The sequence below is a fragment of the Takifugu flavidus genome, chromosome 11 (genome assembly GCF_003711565.1).
Source record: "Takifugu flavidus isolate HTHZ2018 chromosome 11, ASM371156v2, whole genome shotgun sequence".
Taxonomy (NCBI): domain Eukaryota; kingdom Metazoa; phylum Chordata; class Actinopteri; order Tetraodontiformes; family Tetraodontidae; genus Takifugu; species Takifugu flavidus.
Genome location: NC_079530.1, coordinates 9480666 through 9500531, shown reverse-complemented (window position 1 = coordinate 9500531; position 19866 = coordinate 9480666). Strand labels below are relative to the sequence as shown.

The window sequence follows — 19866 nt, the reverse complement described above, 5'->3', positions numbered from 1 at the left end:
AAATGTTCAGAATGTGTTGCGGATAGACTAAAAGTGGAAAATATAAAGTGGGTGTTTAAATGCATTAAAGGGCATCTAGATTTAATTAACAGCGAACAGCAGGCGGCTTTGTTTGTGTGCACTGTAAATGATCAACCCAGCAAAGAACAGAGCTATCGTTTTAAGCATGTTTTAGAACGACATTGCAGATTATTTGTCCTCTTTGTCAACCAAAATACATCTCAAATGTCTTCATCCACTTTGATGCCAAAAGTCTCCCTGTCGATGCCTTTACTCGCGTTTTACTTGCCCTGGGATGAAAGGGACACAACAAGCAGAAGAACACAAGCCTGTGGAGAAGAAGCTAAAATGATTAGCTTCCAAACAGGCACAGAATGTACTCGGCTTGAGTCCTAGCAATGAATATCTGTATTCACTATTGTTCCCAAAGACTCTGTAAGAGGTCACATTCATGGCATGGTGAGGAGATTAGCATTGTTGTTCACTTGCCAACCTTTCCAAAGCGGTGGCCAATCAGTGGTCACCGTTTGTTAGCAGAACTGCTTGCATCTAAAGCTAAATCTAGGGTACTGATATATAATGCAGCAATAACAAAGCTGACCCTCGGCACTTTGGCGAGAAAAGCATTCTCAGCGCTGCGACTGCACAGAATTGCTCATCCGGTGGTCCAGACTCGCTGCACAAGAGGTCCACGCGTGCATGTTTACCGTCTCTGTTTACTGTTCATCTGCCAGGCGAATATATTTTTCTGTGGAGAACCCTACAAAAGCGCTCGGTGTTCCACCTTTACCTGCTGCAGCGCCGCCGCTGTAATCACACCGAGGAGGGAAAGCGTGGCCGCCAGTAGAGGCTCTTGGCGAGAAGTCCAAACAGCACCTTCTACTCTCACCCCTGTCGATGCCATTTCGGGAATGCCTGCATGTCACATTGACCTTGCTGACCATCGGCTGGCTGAGAGGGGAAATGAGCGATGGGTATGATAAGGAGGGAGCGACGGAGTAAAGTGCTCACCCCGAGCCATTATGATTAACCATCAGCAGTTTTTGTGTAATCATTGGCAACGTGCACGCAGCAGAATCCCATACGGGGGGGAAAAAGCTGCAGAGGAAAATCAATCACATTATATTATTGTGAACATGCTTTATTGACCTCTGTTGGTGTTCACACATTTCATACTTGATTTGTATCTACTGGCGGACATTCAGAACAATGTCGGCAATTTGGGAAATGAGGAAAAACAGGGCAGCATTTTCATGCCTGCAGCCCATGCTTATAGATTGAGTGCTACTTTATGAAAAAGAGCTCTCTGTTTAGATCCACTTCCTGCATACATTATGTGAAACACCCAGAAGGGTTGGATGGAGTTGTGCCCCGATTCAGGTCATCAGAGTATTTGCAGTTTGGGCTGACTTACGGGCACGCACATGTGTTTATGGCGGCGTGAGAGCCGTCGCTGGGGCGCCATATCTGTAAGCCCGCGCGTCTCAGGCGGGAAACGGTAAATAAAAGTTGGAAGCGTCATGTTCTGAGCCGCGACAGCTGCATTCATCCCAAATGCATTGTATTTAAAGGTTAGGAGCAGCTGTGAGAAATGTAATGTATTTTTAAAACACCTTTTGGAGTGAAGTACCTACAGATCTTTTTTTTTTTCAGTAATGAAAGAAGGATTCGGTGGAAATGTAATTTGGAGGCCCATTTCTCCGAGCCTTTATTCCTCCTCTCGTTCAACAATTTGTCCGGGGAGAGTGAAGAGCTTACAGCTAGTGAACAGACGGTAAACATTTTGTTATAGTCAGAACCATCTCTTATTACTGTTTTTTCATTAAAAACGAAAGCCTTTCGAAGCATTCAAAGCATGCCGGCGGCTGAAGATGCCTCACAATTTTCTCCGTCTCACCCTCTTTTTCTCTCCTGCCGTACCTGAATCCTTTCTCTTTTTGATGCTGTTAAGGGAGTAATTGAGTGCAGAAAATGGCTTGGCTTATTTGGACTGAGCCTGATCCAGTAATGATTAAAGCTAAAGGGGTTTGAGGTATTCAAAAGGAGAAACCGTCAGGAAGAATATGGTTAATGCCTGTTTTTTTCTTTTCCATTTTGTGGGGTGAGAAGAGGTGTGTGTGTGTGTGTGTGTGTGTTTGGTGAGCCAGACGGGTTCTAGTGTTAGAATGGGAGGGGGGTGCACAGAATAGCCTTTACTCACACTCCTATTAAAAGCGCAGGGATTGTCAGGGACAGTAAAAAGACAGGAAATCACTGCAAGAAATGAAGCTTCTTTTACCAATTACTGAATACTGAGTGCACACCTTGGAGCTCTTTGTCCTTTGTAGCACCAGTTCTCTATTCCTTTCTCTCTTTTTTCTCTTTCTTCCCCACCCCTCTCTCTCCTTCTCTTTTTTTCCCTTCTCTTTTTCTCTGTGTCTCACTGGCTTAGAGCCTTTCAGTCAGATGCATTAGCGCCAAGGCCTGAAGAAGAGGCACCGTTTTCAAAGCCCAGTCAGACTCACTTCTAGCCTATCGCCGTGGCTCCTTTTCAGGCTTTTATTCGCAGACAGTAGGGGCAGGTCTGAAAGAGATGTCCTCAACCTCTCCACTCAAACATTTATCTCTCCCTTTTTGCCTTGCTACAGTAGAGATGATTAGCGGAGGGAGCCATTTACTGATCCGCGGCTCCTTTCCACGCGGCGTGTTAAAAAATATAAAAGCAGCACATTCTCCTTGTTTGATTAACGCACACCTACACAGTTGTGCATATTCAAGCTCGCACGCTGAAACTAAAAAATAAGGGCGGCGCGGTGAAGTCGCATAGAAACAAGTCTGTCCTTAATTCAGCAGCATTAAGTTTATTTAATAAAGTCTTAAAGTTATAGTTGATATGAGTGTAAGCCACAGTCAAGGATCTAGGCCATTGAGTTTGGATAGATGGACCCTGTCGTGGCCTTTTATCCTGGCTGTGACTCCTGGGACCTATAAAGCCCTCGCAGACTGGCTCTCCATCCACCTATTGACCACGCCAGTTCATTACTTCCCAGTTAAAACAAAACCGCAAAGCTAATGTAGTGAGCGGGGACAATTTAATACCCCTGGTTGTGTGAATCTGCAGCCTGCTCGTGTGTGTTGCAGCACGGCAGCGCGGATACGAGGAGCCACCTTAATGCAGTTTCCTGTTATGGGTTTTGTGAGGATTATTGCTGTGGATGCAGTTATGGTGATAGCTGCTGGTAATGGTGTTGTTAAAGAAGATATAGCTGCCAAATTAGAGGTTCATGGAGCATATTTGCCGGAGCAATAGCTGCTTTCAGGATCCATAACGTTGTTAGTGAGTTTTCATAGACCACGCTGACGCATGCTGTCTGCATGTTCGGGCCTTGCTCTTATCAAGACACATGAGGACATTATTATGTAAGATTACTCATTTTCAAGAGATTTAACTCCATTCTTCGGCCGCCGCTCCCGTATCCAGACCCCAACCCAGCTCCACACCAATCCTTTATGTCATCCTCACCTCATCCGTCATCCCCCATAAGCAGACAGCGGGGAGGGGGGGAGGGGGGGGCGCGTTTCAAATCACCCGGTGTTTTGCCTTGAGCGACGCTGTAACACTAATGTGCTTTACATTTATTTAGAAGTATATTACTTCCTGTTGGCTCCTTGTACAGGTGTTTTTAATGGTTTTACTTTTGACGCGGTGTTAGGAAGTTGCCAGAGTTGACGACGAGGGTGTGTGTGCGTGCGAGCGTGTGTGTGTCTGTGCACTGAGTGTGAGGCATTGCTGATCTCTGGCAGCCATTTGCAAGGTTAATGTTGTAGAAAACAACATCCATCTCTCTACACATCCATCTCCAAACTGTTCCATTACTCCTCACGCTCTGACCCCTCCTCCTGACGCCGCCGTCAGATGCGCCTTGCATCATATTAAGAGTGAGCGACGCAATCAGTAAAGTTTTTAAGTCCCCCCTGCCGCCAAGCCTCCCGTCCTGGTCCTCGCATTTAAAACCGCTGCGTAGGATCCGCTGCTACCTGTTCTCCAGCTGGCCGGCGCCCATTCATCTGTGCTTACAGTAGCTAATAAATACAGTAAACAGGGTGACGGCACCCCCTATCAATAATAATAACAGAGTGGTGTTGGTTTGGGGCCTTCTGATGGATGATGCTGGCGTGCTTTTGTGTCGGTGTTTGGTGCTGACACGTCACTATGAGTCTCAGGCAAACACCTCATGAGTCCGACCCACTTCGCTTGCACATTCCCCATCTGTGAGGTTTTGTTTCTTCTTCATATTTAAGCTCAACGGAATGGAATTATATAAATAAATACAGATAAATGTAGGAATCCTCAAAAACGCATCACTTAAACAAACCATATTTAAATGGGGACTGGGGTCATTAGATCTTTAACATCAAGAATAAACATTAAAATGAATATTAAAACATTAACTTGTATGGTCCAAGTTAATGGGTGTCATCGTATATTCAATTTTTTTTAAAAAATTTAAAACAAAACAAAAAAGACACCTGCTGACATAAACTACCAAAAGTCACTTTCTAAATACACTCCTACAGGAGCTGCTGCCGCTTCCTGCTGCTTTTCTGTGTGTGAACATGTGCACACGCACATGTTCACACACACACGCACGTGGGCCAAAGGTGTTGTTTGCATTTTTAAAAATAAGCACAACACAGCAGCCATGATTTCATGCGCTGACGTTCACAAATTGACCACAGAGTCATCAGTAAGTAAAATATGCTCAGGCCTGAGACAACACGAACGGACGGAAAAGTGCGGATAAATTGCTGTGCTCATTTTAAATTCCATACTCAATTGCAGCATTTTCCAGGGTAAATGGAATTGTGCATTAAAGTCTGAATATGCCTTACTTTGGGGGAGTGACATATTTTATTCTCCCTCTTTCTCCCACAGATGTGGCCCGTGGAAGCAACAGTATTGCGCTACTTTCAGGGAAAAGGTCATCTTTAGGACCTCTTGATCAATCTGTGACCTTAAAGCGCGCAGCCATCTCGTAAATAGGAGGGTGCGTTTACAGAGACTTCAAAAGCAAGGGGACCCGATAATTTCAAAATGGAGCGCTGTGGAGTGGCACTGGTGGGGAGTCCATAAAAGCCTGCCTTGTTCTCCACACACCACCTCTCTGCTCCACAACAGCCAGTTAGGTTAATAGCTCAAGGGAGGAACAGGGGAAGAGAGATGGAAGAGGGAGGGAGGGAGGGATGGATGGAGGGATGGAGGGATGGATGGATGGATGGATGGATGGATGGATGGATGGATGGATGGATGGGTGGGTGGGTGGGTGGGTGGATGGATGGATGGATGGATGGATGGATGGATGGATGGATGGATGGATGGATGGTGGATGGATGGATGGATGGATGGTGGATGGATGGATGATGGATGGATGGATGGATGGATGGATGGATGGATGGATGGTGGGTGGGTGGATGGATGGATGGCTGGCTGGCTGGGTGGGTGGGTGGGTGGGTGGATGGATGGATGGATGGATGGATGGATGGTGGATGGATGGATGGATGATGGATGGATGGATGGATGGATGGATGAGCAGGTTACTAGTAATCACTGCTGCAGGAAGGGATGATGATCTCTGCAGTTAACCGATTGGAACGTTCCCTACTGAGGATGTGCGACTGTCGGGAGGTAACAACTGGGAAATTAGTTAGTAACCTTAAACCTCTCTCGCAATCATAGTGAAACTCCGTTTCTGTTCCTCTCCTTTTTCCTCCCTTTCTCTCTCATTGAGAGGAGTTGTATAAATCTCAATATCCCACTCAATAAGTACGGTATAAGTAGGGACTATGGGTCCTTTATTATATTATAATATTTTTTATTTAGATTGCACATCAAGTAGAGGCAAGTGTCTGTGGTTCAACAAGGAGGCAGGGTGTTGGAAGTTAGAAGTATACAAGTGCATCAGAAGCACTTGAAGTTGTGCCTCCATCCTGAATTTCAGGGGAAGCGCAGGTGCATACATATTCACAAACACGTTTGGCGTTCCTCAAAAACGTCTGTTTTGTCAAAACAATCCAGTTTGGCTCTTATTCACGAGTCAAATTTGGACACTCGGAAATAAAAGCCCTTCAGTGGAATATCTGTGCGGTAATGAGATTTCTCTGTAATTCCCCTGCAAATAGCTTCAATTTTTTGAGGCTGGCCGTCCAGAGACATGATCAAATTTCTGCTAAAGTCGCGTACATTAAATACAGACATACAACAATAATTAAATGAACGTCCCCCTGGCAATTTGGTGGACTCTCTGCCTCGATCTTTCCTCAAGAAATTACACTGGGTCACTTCCAACAACTATTACTTTTGGACTCAAACAGCTAATTTTAGTCGTTTCCAATATTAGATGGGAGAAGAGCAAACCATATGCAGCAAAATGTAAATAAATTGCTAAGAAAATAGTACTTATCCTGCTCACTGTTTTAATTGTGTTTGCAGCAGTTAGGTTTCAAATGTCGCACAACTCAGCCAATTCAAATCTTCAATGCTGCTACGGAGACACTGAGGATGGCTTTTATTTCCAATGATTTCTCACACTCGCGGCGATGAGCTGGTCGACTTCAGCAGAGCCGGTGTCGCAGTCAGACTTATTGATTTGGAGAGGTGTCTTCCTCCGTGCGACCAGACAGTGGCTTCATCACTGCGAGAGTCTTTAGCGGATCAATCGGGAACACTTGGCTGCATGTACCTGCGTGTAACTGATAAGGCAGTACCTTAGAGAGCTGCTAGCGATTAGCTGAAGATAAACAGCAAGTCCACCAATATGTGAGATTCAGAAGTTGTGTTTTGCCAACATGATGAGATTTAATAGCCGACAGCAAGTCACAATCATTCAAAGGAAATCAACGCTGAAAATCCCCAGACGCACACTTTGGTGGGACTTTGTGTTTGTTGTTGTCACTTAAGACCCATGAGATCACTGAGGTTTCATTATGGTGACACAGTGAGCACATATCCTGCTGCCCTAGATGATGAGATCATTCAGTCTTAACCTAGATGCTAAAGAACACACAGGCGATTAGCACAGGGGGGGAAACATCTATTTTAATCGGCCTGTTACAAAGTGGGTCCTAAAGTGTGAAATTAAGTCAATGGAGGGCTTGACATGAGTCTGGTGTTGTCGTGGGGCAGTTAGTGTGGATCAAAATGCACCGCTGGGACTTGCGCCTCCTGTCATCACTGTCAAACAACCAAAGGAGATGTTTGTTTGCAAAATACAGTATCGCTAGCTTGCCGCCCACGCCCATGTGGTATCCCATTTTTTTGAAGTTCCTCCTAGCCGACACATAGTTTTTGTGATGGCCATTCAAAAGAAATTACCAATAACACTGTTCATAATAAAAGGCTTGAAATGGATACGTGAGGGAGGTTGTCATTTCTCTACAGTTTAATGTGGCCTGCAGGTACTTCAGCAGGAGTGCAGGAAATGTGAGACTCAAAGATTCGCTGCATTAGTTCTGCTTAGCTAACCGTGAATGCTAATTGCAGGAAGAACAAACTAGTGCTCTCCCCTCCTTTTCCTTTCTCCTCCCCCTTGGCCAACAGCAGGGCCCTCTGAGAAGCACAGTGTCACACAGCTTTGCTGGGAGCAGAACAAAGGAGGTTGTTCTGCAAGTGAGATTCAATATGTCGGGGGGGGGGGGGGGGGACACAGCCATTGATCTCCATATAGCCACCGTGTTGTCTTCTCATGAGCACTGTGAAAGTGGACTGACCGTAGATTCACTCAATGGTCTCTTCATTAACTAGCGTCAAGACAAACGTTGTAGTTTAGGTCACCTGATAATCCTGAGTCAATATGTTCTATCGAAATGTTGGTGTTTCCTGGTGTAATTACAGCATCTATTTATGCTTTTCTCTTAGCTATTCTCTTAGCAAGGACAAAAATCAACAATCACAACACAACAGATAATTAAAACATCCATTTGAAGCAGTGGACTAAACTGTGAAGCATCTTTGGGAAAAAGAATCGAAAAAGAAGAGAGGAGAAGCAGACTGAAGCCAGAACTAATACCGATACTGATCCTAATCTGTGGACAAGGTCAAAGACCCAGTTACACACCAAAGGCTAATAAAGCCTGTGAGGTGGTGGTCAGACAGGGTCTCAGAGGTGTGATCTGTCTCTGAGGTTTTGACCTGGGCAAATGAGAGGCCACAATCCTAATGGCAACCGCTATCTCCCATCAGTCTTATTTCCAGACATCTATAGACTACCTGCAGGGCCTCTGGCCAAAGATATCATGTAGCCACTGTACTGAGCGCTCCTGTCTTTACCTTGCAGTGGAGATTTATTGTAATTAGAAGATTCCTTTACAAAAGCTCAGGATCAGCGTTTCTTGGAGGATCTCCATGGTCCCACGAGGGACACCCTTTGATCCCGACCTTTGAACCCCCCAGGGTTAAGCCTTGCCTTTGCAAATAAGTTCAACATGATGGACCGTGTTCTAATTGGCCAATTGCTCAGCACCTTTTTTCTGGTTCCTGCTGGGTTAACACGTGTATGTTGTCCTCTCGCCTCTCTTGCCACGTCAGTAGCCATATATTTGAAGTGGCATTTTTTTTCCAAGAGAAAATTCAATGGATAAAAAGAACTTTATGGTGTCATTATGAATAACATTCTGAATCATTACAGGTTTTTAATCCATTTTCAAACACTTTGGTAATTCCCAAGACTGCAAACAGTTGTGAATCCTTAACTTAACTCTTTTTAAATATTCGCTTAGATTTTCTCTTTTATCATTTTTCTCTTTCATTCTACCTCCCACTGTGTCCTAATGCTGAAGGCAACACTCGCTCTTAACCCATCAGAGACACTGGGAGACACCGGCGGTGTCAAGTCCTACCCTGCAGCGGGTTGTTTCTGGGCTTCTGCCTCTCCACACCTCCGTCTCCCAGTGAGATTAGTTAGTCTAATACTGAGAGGAAAGGTTGTTGCCAGCAGACCCTGCAGGCTCCAAGGAACAGGTGGCCATGCGCTGGAATGGTTTCATCTGTATGTAAAAATGTGACTCTATGCTCTGTTCTTAACAACATACTTTGGAATTTTTGCAGGAGGGTACATGATTGTTTTGGTAAAACATTTTGCGGAGTGGTTCAGGCCCAATTTATGCTGTTTCATCAGTAACCTGTAGAGATATCCATTTTATCTGCAGACTCAGATGGATTACTCGGTAACCTTTCCCGATGACCTCTGTATGCTTTGTTCACCTGTAGGACCATGGGAATCGCCCCCCTTCCCGATGTCTCCACACCGCTACACCGAGAGCGTGCCTCGCCAGCCGCCTAGCGCCAAGACGGATTGTTCAGGGGTGTAGAATCGGTCGGGTCAGGGAATCCTCAGGCCTCAGGCTCGGCTAATTACTTTCTAATGTGACGACGATTCTTTTGAAGAGCTTGTTTTCTCGCTGACCAAATCCCTTTAAAAGGATCTTGGGGTGCAAAGGGCGCCAAGAGGGAGTGCGCTGTGGCAGGGCACACCGTGGCCAGAGGGGGGGCTCATGTTACACCCTGCCTGCCGTGATGCATTGACAGTGGGACACCCAGGCTCCAGTGCTGCTTCTTCATCCTCCTCCTCCTCCTTTCTGCCCCTCCAATAAACTCTGCTGCAGAGCTATGTAGACACCGGTAGAGAGGATGCACCCCACGCAGGAAACGTAAGACTCAGCTAATGGTTATAAATGCGTTTTCAAGGTAATCCCAGGCCTCTATAAAGCACCACACCACACTGAATAATTATATATGCACATACGGACCATTCAACGCGTCTGTATGCACAATTTAGGTTGATTAGTGTCTATGAATTTAGATGTGTTATGTTTTGATTCATTTCCTCCGAGAACAAAGTCATTGTAAACACATTAGTGCTTTTAATTAGTGAGTGCGGGAGCAATATTTCTTTAAAAATTACTGTTGATCAGCAAAAATCCCAGCAGGTCTTTTAAGAGTTTGCAGGTGGATGTGGCGTTGACTGACACATCACACAGATCCCAGCAACCTCTTGCTCTCTTTCATTCATTCCTTTAAAGAAAATATAGTCCCTCCCAGGGAGGTGATCCCTAATTAGCTGTCAGGTGATAGTGTGCAGCTTTTATTGTGTTCCCTGCTGCTGCGCTGCAGGCTATGTGGTCAGCAGTCAGTCTCAGGCTGGAGTGACAGATCATCTCCACACACACCAAACCCCTGCAGCTGAAAGAGACCACTTGGTCTTTACAAAGAGATCCCGAGTTTCCATATTAAGAGGAACCCAATATCAAATCTCATAACAAACAGATCCCTGAGCCATGAAAGACAAGAGGGTCACCGCGGGATCAGCAGAGACAGACAATAGACTTGCTGCTAATGTTTAGTTGCTGATGTTTTTAACGGAGAGAAAATATTTAGCAGCACTCAATGTAACGTAAAATAATCGAGATTTAAAGACAAAATTTGCCATTTTTCCCCATTTGTGATGTTTCTTGACATCAGGAAATGGCTTCTTCCTGTTCCCTTTTCTGCAACCCTCCTCCAAACCGTTCCAGTATCTACCCGGGCGGCCGAGGTCCTGGTCTGAAGGTCACGTCAGCACCAGGGTGTAAGCGCTAGACCTCTCTGCGGTCAGGCTAAATGCACGAGGCCGCCCTGCGGGAGCACTCCTTCCCTCTACTTAATCGCCGTATAACAGTGCCTTGTAGAGCCAAACTGTCTGCGACACATCAGCACTTAGAAATAAAAACCGCTCAGCTGACCCCACGACGGCTGCGGTTTGGTGGACGGATCATTTCAGAAAGACAAGACAGACAGGTCTTCTAGGATTGAAAAAAAAATCTAATCATCCCTCACATTAAGAAAAATAATTGATTTCTGAAGCAGTAGATTATTTTCAGAGTAATCTTAATCCACAGGCACAACAGGGATTCATTTTGAGCAACTTATTATTAAAGGCTCTAAAAAGCCTAAAATCTTTTTTTTTTAGCTTAGCATTCACCTCCCGTCACATCTGCCTGCACTGTAAATAAACAGTCCGGTAAATAAATAAAAGAAAGCACAGAATGTTCAGTCATTTTTACGTCATAGAACATCACAATTTTAGCGAGCCGAGAAAGCAAACTTAACGGTTCTAATTCTCCAGCCGAGAAACTTAATTTACCAATTTGCAGGAAGACAAGATGGCAGGAAACAAGCCAATTTGCCACGTGTGCAGCGCACAACAAACCCCAGCCTCGCTCCCCGGCCTCATGAGAGGCAATTATCCCTAAAAAAGAATGCCATGCTGTATTAAGATGTGGCCGCATCAAAACGAGGGAGGCAGCCTCATTACCAGTAATTATGAGGGAATTAGAAACATCATTTAACTAAACGAGCAAATAATGTCCAGGATATTGAAGAAGCTGCCTGCACTTCTGCCGACCGCTGCAAGTCCCATTACAAAAATTGTAGGTCTTTAATAGAATAATGACATGCTTTATCTTCCCAGCCTCTCTCTGAGAGGGTCTTGGAGCAGAGGGGAGGGTTGGAGGGGAGGGGGGGATGTGATAACAACTGTTGCAGAGCTCTCTCCTCACAGTGTGGTCTCACTCTTGAGCGTGCAGCATAAGGCCTTCAAGATAATCCCCCCTATTGTCCTCACAAATACAAAATGGAGAGCGGAGAATTGTAACTGGCATCCATTATTGTGTCAAAGGTAATGCTAATGGACTTACCTCTGGAAAAATAGCCCAGTTCTCCACACATAACATGGCCCATAATAGTTTGATGTACGTTGGCCGGCAAATGGTGCTTCAGCACACGTGGTTGGCGAAATGGTTGGTGATTTAACAAAGACGCATTATGTATTTATCCATTAAAGCCGAATGATACAGATTTGAGCTAAATATTGGTCTTGAGGAGTTTAAGGAGGAATGGAAAAGAAGTATTAGTTTAAATAATAGAGCTTCTTTGGCATAAAAACAACCCTGAAATATGTTAGAACTGATTTTTGAATATTTTAGAAATATTTTAACAAATAACATTTAAGGCCTCTTTCAAAGAGTTGCTTATATCTCTACTGTTTTGTGTGTTCGGACGCACACATGAATTTCCACCATGATGAGCGTTATATTACAGATTTTACTCGAACCTCTGCTGTCGGGAGCATGGGCAGAATGCTGGGGGGACAAACACAATTTCCCTTCAGCTCCTTCATTTTCCAGTTGACATAAAACAGAATCCCCCCAAAAATCGCTTCTGGTCCGAGCCCTCCTTTTTAACCATTAACCCATAAACACAGAAACTGGTTAAAGCCGGCGGATGACAGGGCCTGCTGCAGAAACCTTGTTACGCTCCCCTCAAATTCATTTAGGCAGCAAACAGGTCTTGAGAGTCGTCTGTCTTAATGCATCGCGATCGCTTTTAAAACTCTGGTCTTGAGGCCGAGCCGCGTCTGTGCCTGCTGGTGTTACACTTCCAACCCTGTCGCTCTACGGACATCTTCAAATCAAATGAGCATAAATATGAAGAATACCGTTTTGACCATGGGGGCATAGAACATTATAAATAAAACTTAAACGTTTTTGCAGCCTGTTTAAATTTAATAGAATTTCCATTAAGTGGGTTTTGATCTGCGTCGCTTTATCAGGAGACATAAAAGAGGAAACATCCGGTTAGCTTTTACTACAATTCATTATGATCCTGTAAATATGCTCTAAAACTCCCCTCAGACTTTGCTCAGTGCTCCCCATCTCCCGCAGCCCGCAGTTTCCATTATTCCCATCATAAATTACACCGCGGCCTGAATTACACTTGCTTTTCACCTTACTGGGCAGGTTTGATGAATCCTAAGGCACAACACATCATCTCAACAAATCTTCATCACCCTGCCCGTCGCTGTCGCTTTGCAGTTTAAACCACTTCAAATCATTTTCATTGCCTGGCTATTAAAATGTGTAAGTCAGGCCTGACACTGCGTGATCCATAGGTACATCAAACCCCTCTCCTTTACCCCCGACTCTTCTCCTCCTCACTGTGTCTCCAGTCAGCTCTCTCCCCCCATGTCGTGTAAATCAAACGTGCTCAGGTGACAGGTCATGCAGATTTCCCACAAGTCACTCAGGTGTAAACATCCATCCAAAAGAGCTACAGATCGCCGTCACGCCCGATGACATAATGACCGCTTGGAAACTAATAAACAGCTTCATTCATCCAAAGCTATCGCTCCTTTTCATAAGTGTTACGCGCCCCCATCCTTCTCTCTATTTCCCTTCTCTCCGCGTCTGCCACAGATTCATCCTTCTGCACCTCACCTCTCCTCTGGTTCTGATGTTACCCATAAATCACCGCTGTTGTCTAACGCTATCCATTTTGCCAGAATCACAGGGCAGCGGCTGTTGCAGAAATTGGGTCAGGCATAATCTGTGGGGCAGCAGAGCCTGGCTAGTCATGGTCCTGTGAGGTAATGTGGCCATTAGCACACGGCAAGAGATTGGCGTGATGGGTAGAAGGGTGTAGGGTGGGTGGTTCTGTGGAGGTGGGCCTCTTCTACATGATGTGACACCCAAGAAAAACCGGCACAATGAAGTTTTATTGCTCCACATCAACTCCGTGTGTGTGTGTGTGTTTCCATGTACTGAATTATCATTTGAAAAGACATCTTTGAGACTGTGGCCTTTTTTTTAACGTGTTGGGACTTTTTGCTGACTCTGATCCGCTTCCTTAAGATGTGGTGAAGCCAGTAACACGGCACTGATTGATCAATGGCTCAGAGCCTTTTAAGCATTCTTTAGCTTCTCTTTAATGTTTATTCTGAGTTCTGATTGGGGCACAATCATCTCGTAATAACCATTGAATAGTTATAAAATCTACTAGAGAAGAGATCAGTGGATGATATTGTGCATTTTTATTCTGTCTGCCTCATTCTTATTTATAGTTATACTATGTTTTGCCATTTCCACGACGTAATTCATAAACTACTCAAAGTTTAATATTTTGGACGATGTAAAGATTTATTTCTCCAGCAGAAACTCCACGTGCTGCACCTAAATGCACCAGAGGATGGTGGTTATCATGCATCAAGCATCTCTGCTATGTAACCATAATTTAGTTCAACCCTTTGGGTGAGAGTTGGGCCTGTTGCAACAGAAATAAAACACTCTTTCTGCTCAAATCATGACCTTTAGACTCATGATCAATGAAGCATGAGTCATGAAGCAAATGATTTAACAAGTTAGACAGGCTCCGTGGCGAGCTTTAAATTTAGCCAATAAAACCAAAGAAGCCCAAATTCACTGAAATAGAAAATTTATTGAATGACAAGGTTCAGATTACAATAAAAACAACCACCCTCCCCTCAAACGGAACAATTAGTCTATATTTTACTTGCATTTTAAAACGACTGATGAGTGACTGATGTTTGCGATCTATTTGGCAAACCTGTAGTCAAATTAAAGAAAAACTATTTCTTATGTGATATGGATGCGTCATGTTCCATCAGTTCAGAAAATAACAAAATTATTAAAGTGAATTATACACATGGTGTATTTTAATACATTTAGGCAAAGTTGGTTCCATTTTTGTGAGACGTTCCGTTGCTGCATAATATGAGTTTGTCGAACGAATAAAGTGATACAGTTAATATACAGCGGCTAGGTGGAAACACTTATGAGCATGTTGCGCAATTTTCTTTTTACGCCGGTGAATGTACAGAGTCCATCAGTAATCAATCTTGTTGTACAGGTTATATAAAGGTAACGCTGGCAGGTTGCTCCCCGGGTAATAAAGGGGCGTCGGGAAGGCGATGGAGCGGGGGACGGGGACGCGCAGTAACGAGTTATCTCTGAAAACCAGCGGCATCCCCACTAATGTCTGTGCGGAGGCGTGTGCCATGTTGGCCGCCTCCAGTTCAGCCGAAAGCTGCCGTTTCCATTTGTTCCTCCTGTTTTGAAACCACGTCTTGACTTGAGTCTCCGTCAGCTGGAGGCTGGAGGCTAAGCAGGCCCGCTCCGAGCTGCTCAGGTAGCGCTTCATGTCGAAGGTGGACTCCAGCTGGTACACCTGACTCCGAGAGAAAACCGTGCGCGTCTTCTTCTTGGCCGAGCTGCTCTGCTTGTCCGCGCCGTCTGCCTGCCTCTCGTCGGACAGAGGTGACATCTGATGGCACGGTCTCTCCCGGTCCTCCTTGTAATCCTGCAGCAGGGGCTGTGCCAGGTGCGGCCGCCGCGCCAGACCGTCGCTCCCAGGCAGGAGTCCTTTATCGGGACCTAAACATGAGCAATAAAACGTGTTGAATGCCACAATTGTAATTATTTTTTTATCCACTAACGAGTGGGAAAATACCGTTGGATAAACTTATTTTAAGAGTTGGTCGTGTGACCTCTGACTTTTTAAACCAACAACTCAGCGCGAGTGGCGTCTGTTCATAAACGCTGCTGTTTAACGCCCAGAGTAGGAACATGTTTCATCAATTAGCAGCCTCTATTAAATGTGAAATGAGAGGGAAAAGGCTAATTATTCCACCTTAACCTGCTGCTGATGCTGCACTCCGCACATGACAAACAAGTGGATATGGATGGGCTGCATGTGCATGTATCAAAACCAAGCTTATATGACCCGAAATTCAGATAATTGCACAATTATTAAAATAAAAGATGCATCAGGACTAAAGAAATAATGTAAAAAGACAATGATCATTTCATTTAATATTTCCAACAACGCCAGCGCTTCGTCATCATTTCAAGAATAAGGTTACAAATATTACGGCAATATTGCTCACCTAAGCATGAGAAATTATGGGCTTGGTGCTGCGTGCATCGCTCGTTGTGACCCGTGTCGGAGCAGAAGCAGTCTGCTGAATCCTCCCCGCCGCTGCACTCCTCCTCCGAGGACACCGACAGGGAGCGCCTCCGCGGCGGAGGCGGCGGCACCTTGGAGAGCTCTTTAGTCCCGGAGCGCGGCGCATCGGACGGAGTCCCTAAAATAGACTGGATGGTGAAGCTGGAAATCGGGCCCGAAGAGCACTTGCTCCCGCTGTCTCCTGCGCTGCTCATTCTCGCTTCATAACAGTAGAGAAATCTTGACTGAATCTGACGACGTGAACTCCGTTTTTAGTTTGGTGCGTAAAAATGATTTTCAAAAAACGCCTTTTGTTTCTCGCATTTCCCCCCCAGCCTGCTTAATTGTCGAGTTTTCACATTGAAGGAGTTGAAGGTGTTTTTCTACAGCTCGGTGAGGATGAGTGTAATCCTGGTCCTCCTCCTTCCACTCTGGATCAGAGGCAGCGGCGCTGCGCTGCTCATTTGCATGTAGGTAAGCTCCTCCTGGGCCAATGGCTGCCTCCTGCAGAACCCCGGAAAGTTTAAACTTCTGTCAGGGGCTTTGGAAAGGAGATGAGGAGAGTTAGAACCAGACAGCTGCAGCTGTCTTTATTTGGCGTAATTCTAAACCAGCATAGCTCCAACTATTTATGAGCTTTAGCTCAAAACCTGGTTTTAAACATGGACATAAAAAATAAAATGGAAAAAAGCAAATCCTCCACAAGATTCAAGGAGATCATTTTCCATATTTTAACCATATTTACTCTAAAGTTAATTAGAGGCTCTTCAGCCTGGTCACCCGTGAAGGGCGTCCCTTTATTCGTCGCTGGTTTCCTAAACTCGTCCTTTATCAGCGATCCCCAATGAACTCGATCATTATGAGCTGATCTGCCTCGTCACGACCACGCGTGGAGCTAATTGATCGACAAACTGATTGATCCGGTGGCAGCAGATTGCGTATGCAGCGTGAAAGAGCTCCTTCTAATAAGCTCGTGTGCGCGTGGGGTGCGCGCCTTGGCCCTCTTGATCTTAAGGGAGCCCCCAGCCACGCATCTTTGATCCCGCACCTTCTTACCGCACCGACGCTCTGCTGATGCCGATGATCATGAGCAGCACCTCCCGTCACCTTCATCACGGCACGGGAGCGCCCGCGGATCCGCGCACGTATCCCGGCGGCAGCTGCTTAACGAGCGCGGCCAAAGCTGTGCGCAGCGGAGGCTTTTCTGAAGGGGTAAATATATGAGGGCAGGCGTGGGCGGATGCGGGATTTATGGCGGTTACACATAAGGCGTGAAATCCACGGTGACAGTTAAATGGCTCGGTTTTATACGCCGCTCTTCTCGGACAAAGACCTTTGCTAATGCGGCCTCCTTCATCACTTCCCCGTCCGCTTCTGTGAAGTGAGATTAGTCCATCGTGGACTGTGCGCTGGACACCCGACGCGGAGCTCGGGCCTGATCCCGGCCCGCAGTGGTCCAGCTCCTCGTTAGCATCGTCAGGTCCATCCTCGGCCGCGTCTTTCTCCTTCCTGTGGGGAGGCCCGAGCAGCCAGCAGCGGCCTGAAGTTCCTGCTCTATCACGTTGATAGGTGGCGTCTGGCCGCCCTACCGCAATAACGGAACACGATCTTTAGCAGGAGAGAAAAGGTCTGAGAAAGACAGATGAAGTTATGAGGAGCTTTGATCTGGGAATCAAGCTTCGATAAATATTAAACAAAGAGCCTTTACAAGCCTGTATTATGATATATGGCGTGTCCGGCTCTAGAATAAGGAAATTACCAGAGAAAATGATATCGATAAATTTTCTAAGTATAAACGTTGATTATGTTTCGATTTTCATTCAAGAAAGTGAGGGCTGCTTTTTTTAGGGTGGCAGAGAGGGGGAGAGAGAGATGTAAACGCAGAGTGGGCCCAGCCCTGGAGGTGTACAATTTATGTAATCTGAGTGTGGAAATGAACTGGGTAATTTATTGGAAAACACCAAGTCAGGGAGATTGGATCAGCACAGCCTATCCACAGGCTCCTATCCATCAAGTTCCAATTAACAACCCAACCATTGAGTTTTAATGGCTTTCCAATCTACTGCCCTGATAGACTCATCAATTCCTCGGGGAGAAATTAAGAAAATCGACCGCCCCTCGGCGTTCCACTGTCATTCTTCACAGCAACTATATGTCAAATTAAAAACACAATTAAAATTTAAACTGTTCCAATCAGACGGTGCCCCGCAACCTATGTTTCACTTAATAGAACTTTGATGAAAATCTGATGTTCGCGTTCAATCAGCGAGGCAAATGGGATGTTTGAGAGCTGATGTGCTTCCCGAGAGGCGTCAGAAGAGTTGCGCAAACACGCGTCACTCGGCGGAAGTGATGGGTTCGGAACCCTTCTGGTGTTCGTTGGCTGTTTTGGGGATGCGAGGTTTTTTTGTTGTTTGTTTGTTTGTTTGTTTGTTTTACACGCGTGAATGGAGCCTTGTCACGAGCCAGGTTTGGCCAACTTTGAAATAGGTTACAACATTAGCATGTGTTTGTTTTCCCCACGCACATGCATTTTATGGACAAAATTCGTCAACAATCATTTATTGGATCTTTACTGGGGCACTTTAATCCTCTGAAACTTTGAAACCTCCAAACATATGAGGAATACACGCAGTCCGACCACTTTGCAATTGCAAATCTAGCAGAAATCCCGCGGTGAGCGTTCCAATGACCCACTCAGCTGCTCAGCTCTTTGCTCCGCAGCACACTGAGCGCAGTGCCCGGTCACCCCCCCACCCTCGCAAATTTACTCTATCTGATTCTGGCCCCGCTCCTCTTTCTCTTTTACATAAAGATGTCGCACAAATGGAAATTATCGAGTGGTAATTTTTTCAATTTATGCGCGCAAATCGAGGTCATGTGCTGCTGCGCGCTGCTCTTGACGCAGCACGATGCAGACGTTCCCGGATCGATACATGCCAGGGGAATAATGCTACCAATCTATTAATTTGCAGTAATGGGTTCGTGGTGGTAGGTACGCGTCAATATTCTGATCATATTTGAATGAACCCTTTGTCTCTTGATGAGGTCATCATGTGGAGGATTGTTAGATTATTAATTTCCGATAGCTGCGAATTTATGATGAAGAGCAGAATGACCTTTGGATGATCAATTTTGTAATCATAATCTCATCTATTCTTATTTATTCACCCACCCTTTATAATGATTATCAGCATTATTATTATTGTTATTATTGATATAATAATAATTATTATATTGTTATTAATAATGGCAATACTAATAATAATAATAACAATAATAATGATAATAATAATGATAATAATAATAACAATAATAATGGTGATGATGATAATAATAATTTACACTTCAAAATCGTAGAAATACGAAATGAGCAATTACCAGTTTGGTAGAAACTATAAGCCTTCTCCCCTTATATATATATCACGTTATATTATTTAAAATAAGCACTAAGTCAGCTCTCTAATATTAAATATATCAGTTGATCCTTTTTTCAAACTGGCAAAAAGGAGATTAAAAGAAACTCACGAATATACTACAATTACTACCAATAATAATAATAATAATAATAATATTAATAATAAAAGTAACACTGGTAATAATATATAATAATGGTAATAATACTTGTAATAATTGTAATAATAAAAACACTTTGACTGCTACATGGACAGGTTCGGTTGCTATAGATCCATAGATCCGTCCTCTTTACTCTCTCCAGCACACGCACACTTGCACGCGCAGACCACGCAAGTAGAAGTAAAGAGCATCCCTGAACACGTTACTGATCATTTTAGCAAGATGGTGGCAATTACGTGTCTAACTGAGCGAGACGCTTTTATGTAAATGAAGCTTTTTAGATCGTCCCACACTAAGATGGTGACGGATCCTCAACTGTCCAGCTGAGAGTGCGCGTGGCTGTGCGTCTCAAACACAACCCTAAAAAAGGATACATTCATTCTTTTATTTTTTCGCTGATCGAAGATTTACTAAAATTCCTTTTTGCTGATGTTTCCCACTTTAACCCGACGTTAGGAAGGTTAAAACCTACCAAAATG

The 19866-nt window shown here is 44.7% G+C and overlaps 1 protein-coding gene across 1 annotated transcript; it reads right to left on the bottom strand.

Annotated features, from left to right (window-relative positions):
* Nucleotides 1-14264: 14264 nt before the first annotated feature.
* Nucleotides 14265-16828, bottom strand: hmx2 (H6 family homeobox 2). Its single transcript, XM_057048247.1, has 2 exons — nt 15753-16828; nt 14265-15240 (listed from the first exon to the last, which is right to left on the bottom strand). The coding sequence occupies exons 1-2, from the start codon at nt 16024-16026 to the stop codon at nt 14693-14695; spliced, it is 822 nt and encodes a 273-aa protein (XP_056904227.1). The 5' UTR covers nt 16027-16828; the 3' UTR covers nt 14265-14692.
* Nucleotides 16829-19866: the final 3038 nt, after the last annotated feature.

Excerpts from the sequence above, each read along its gene's own strand:
- hmx2 (XM_057048247.1), bottom strand. The coding sequence starts at position 16,026 with ATGAGCAGCGCAGGAGACAGCGGGAGCAAGTGCTCTTCGGGCCCGATT. Across the intron at positions 15,241-15,752 it reads CCATAATTTCTCATGCTTAG|GTCCCGATAAAGGACTCCTG; the intron begins GTGAGCAATATT and ends GCTCATGTTTAG.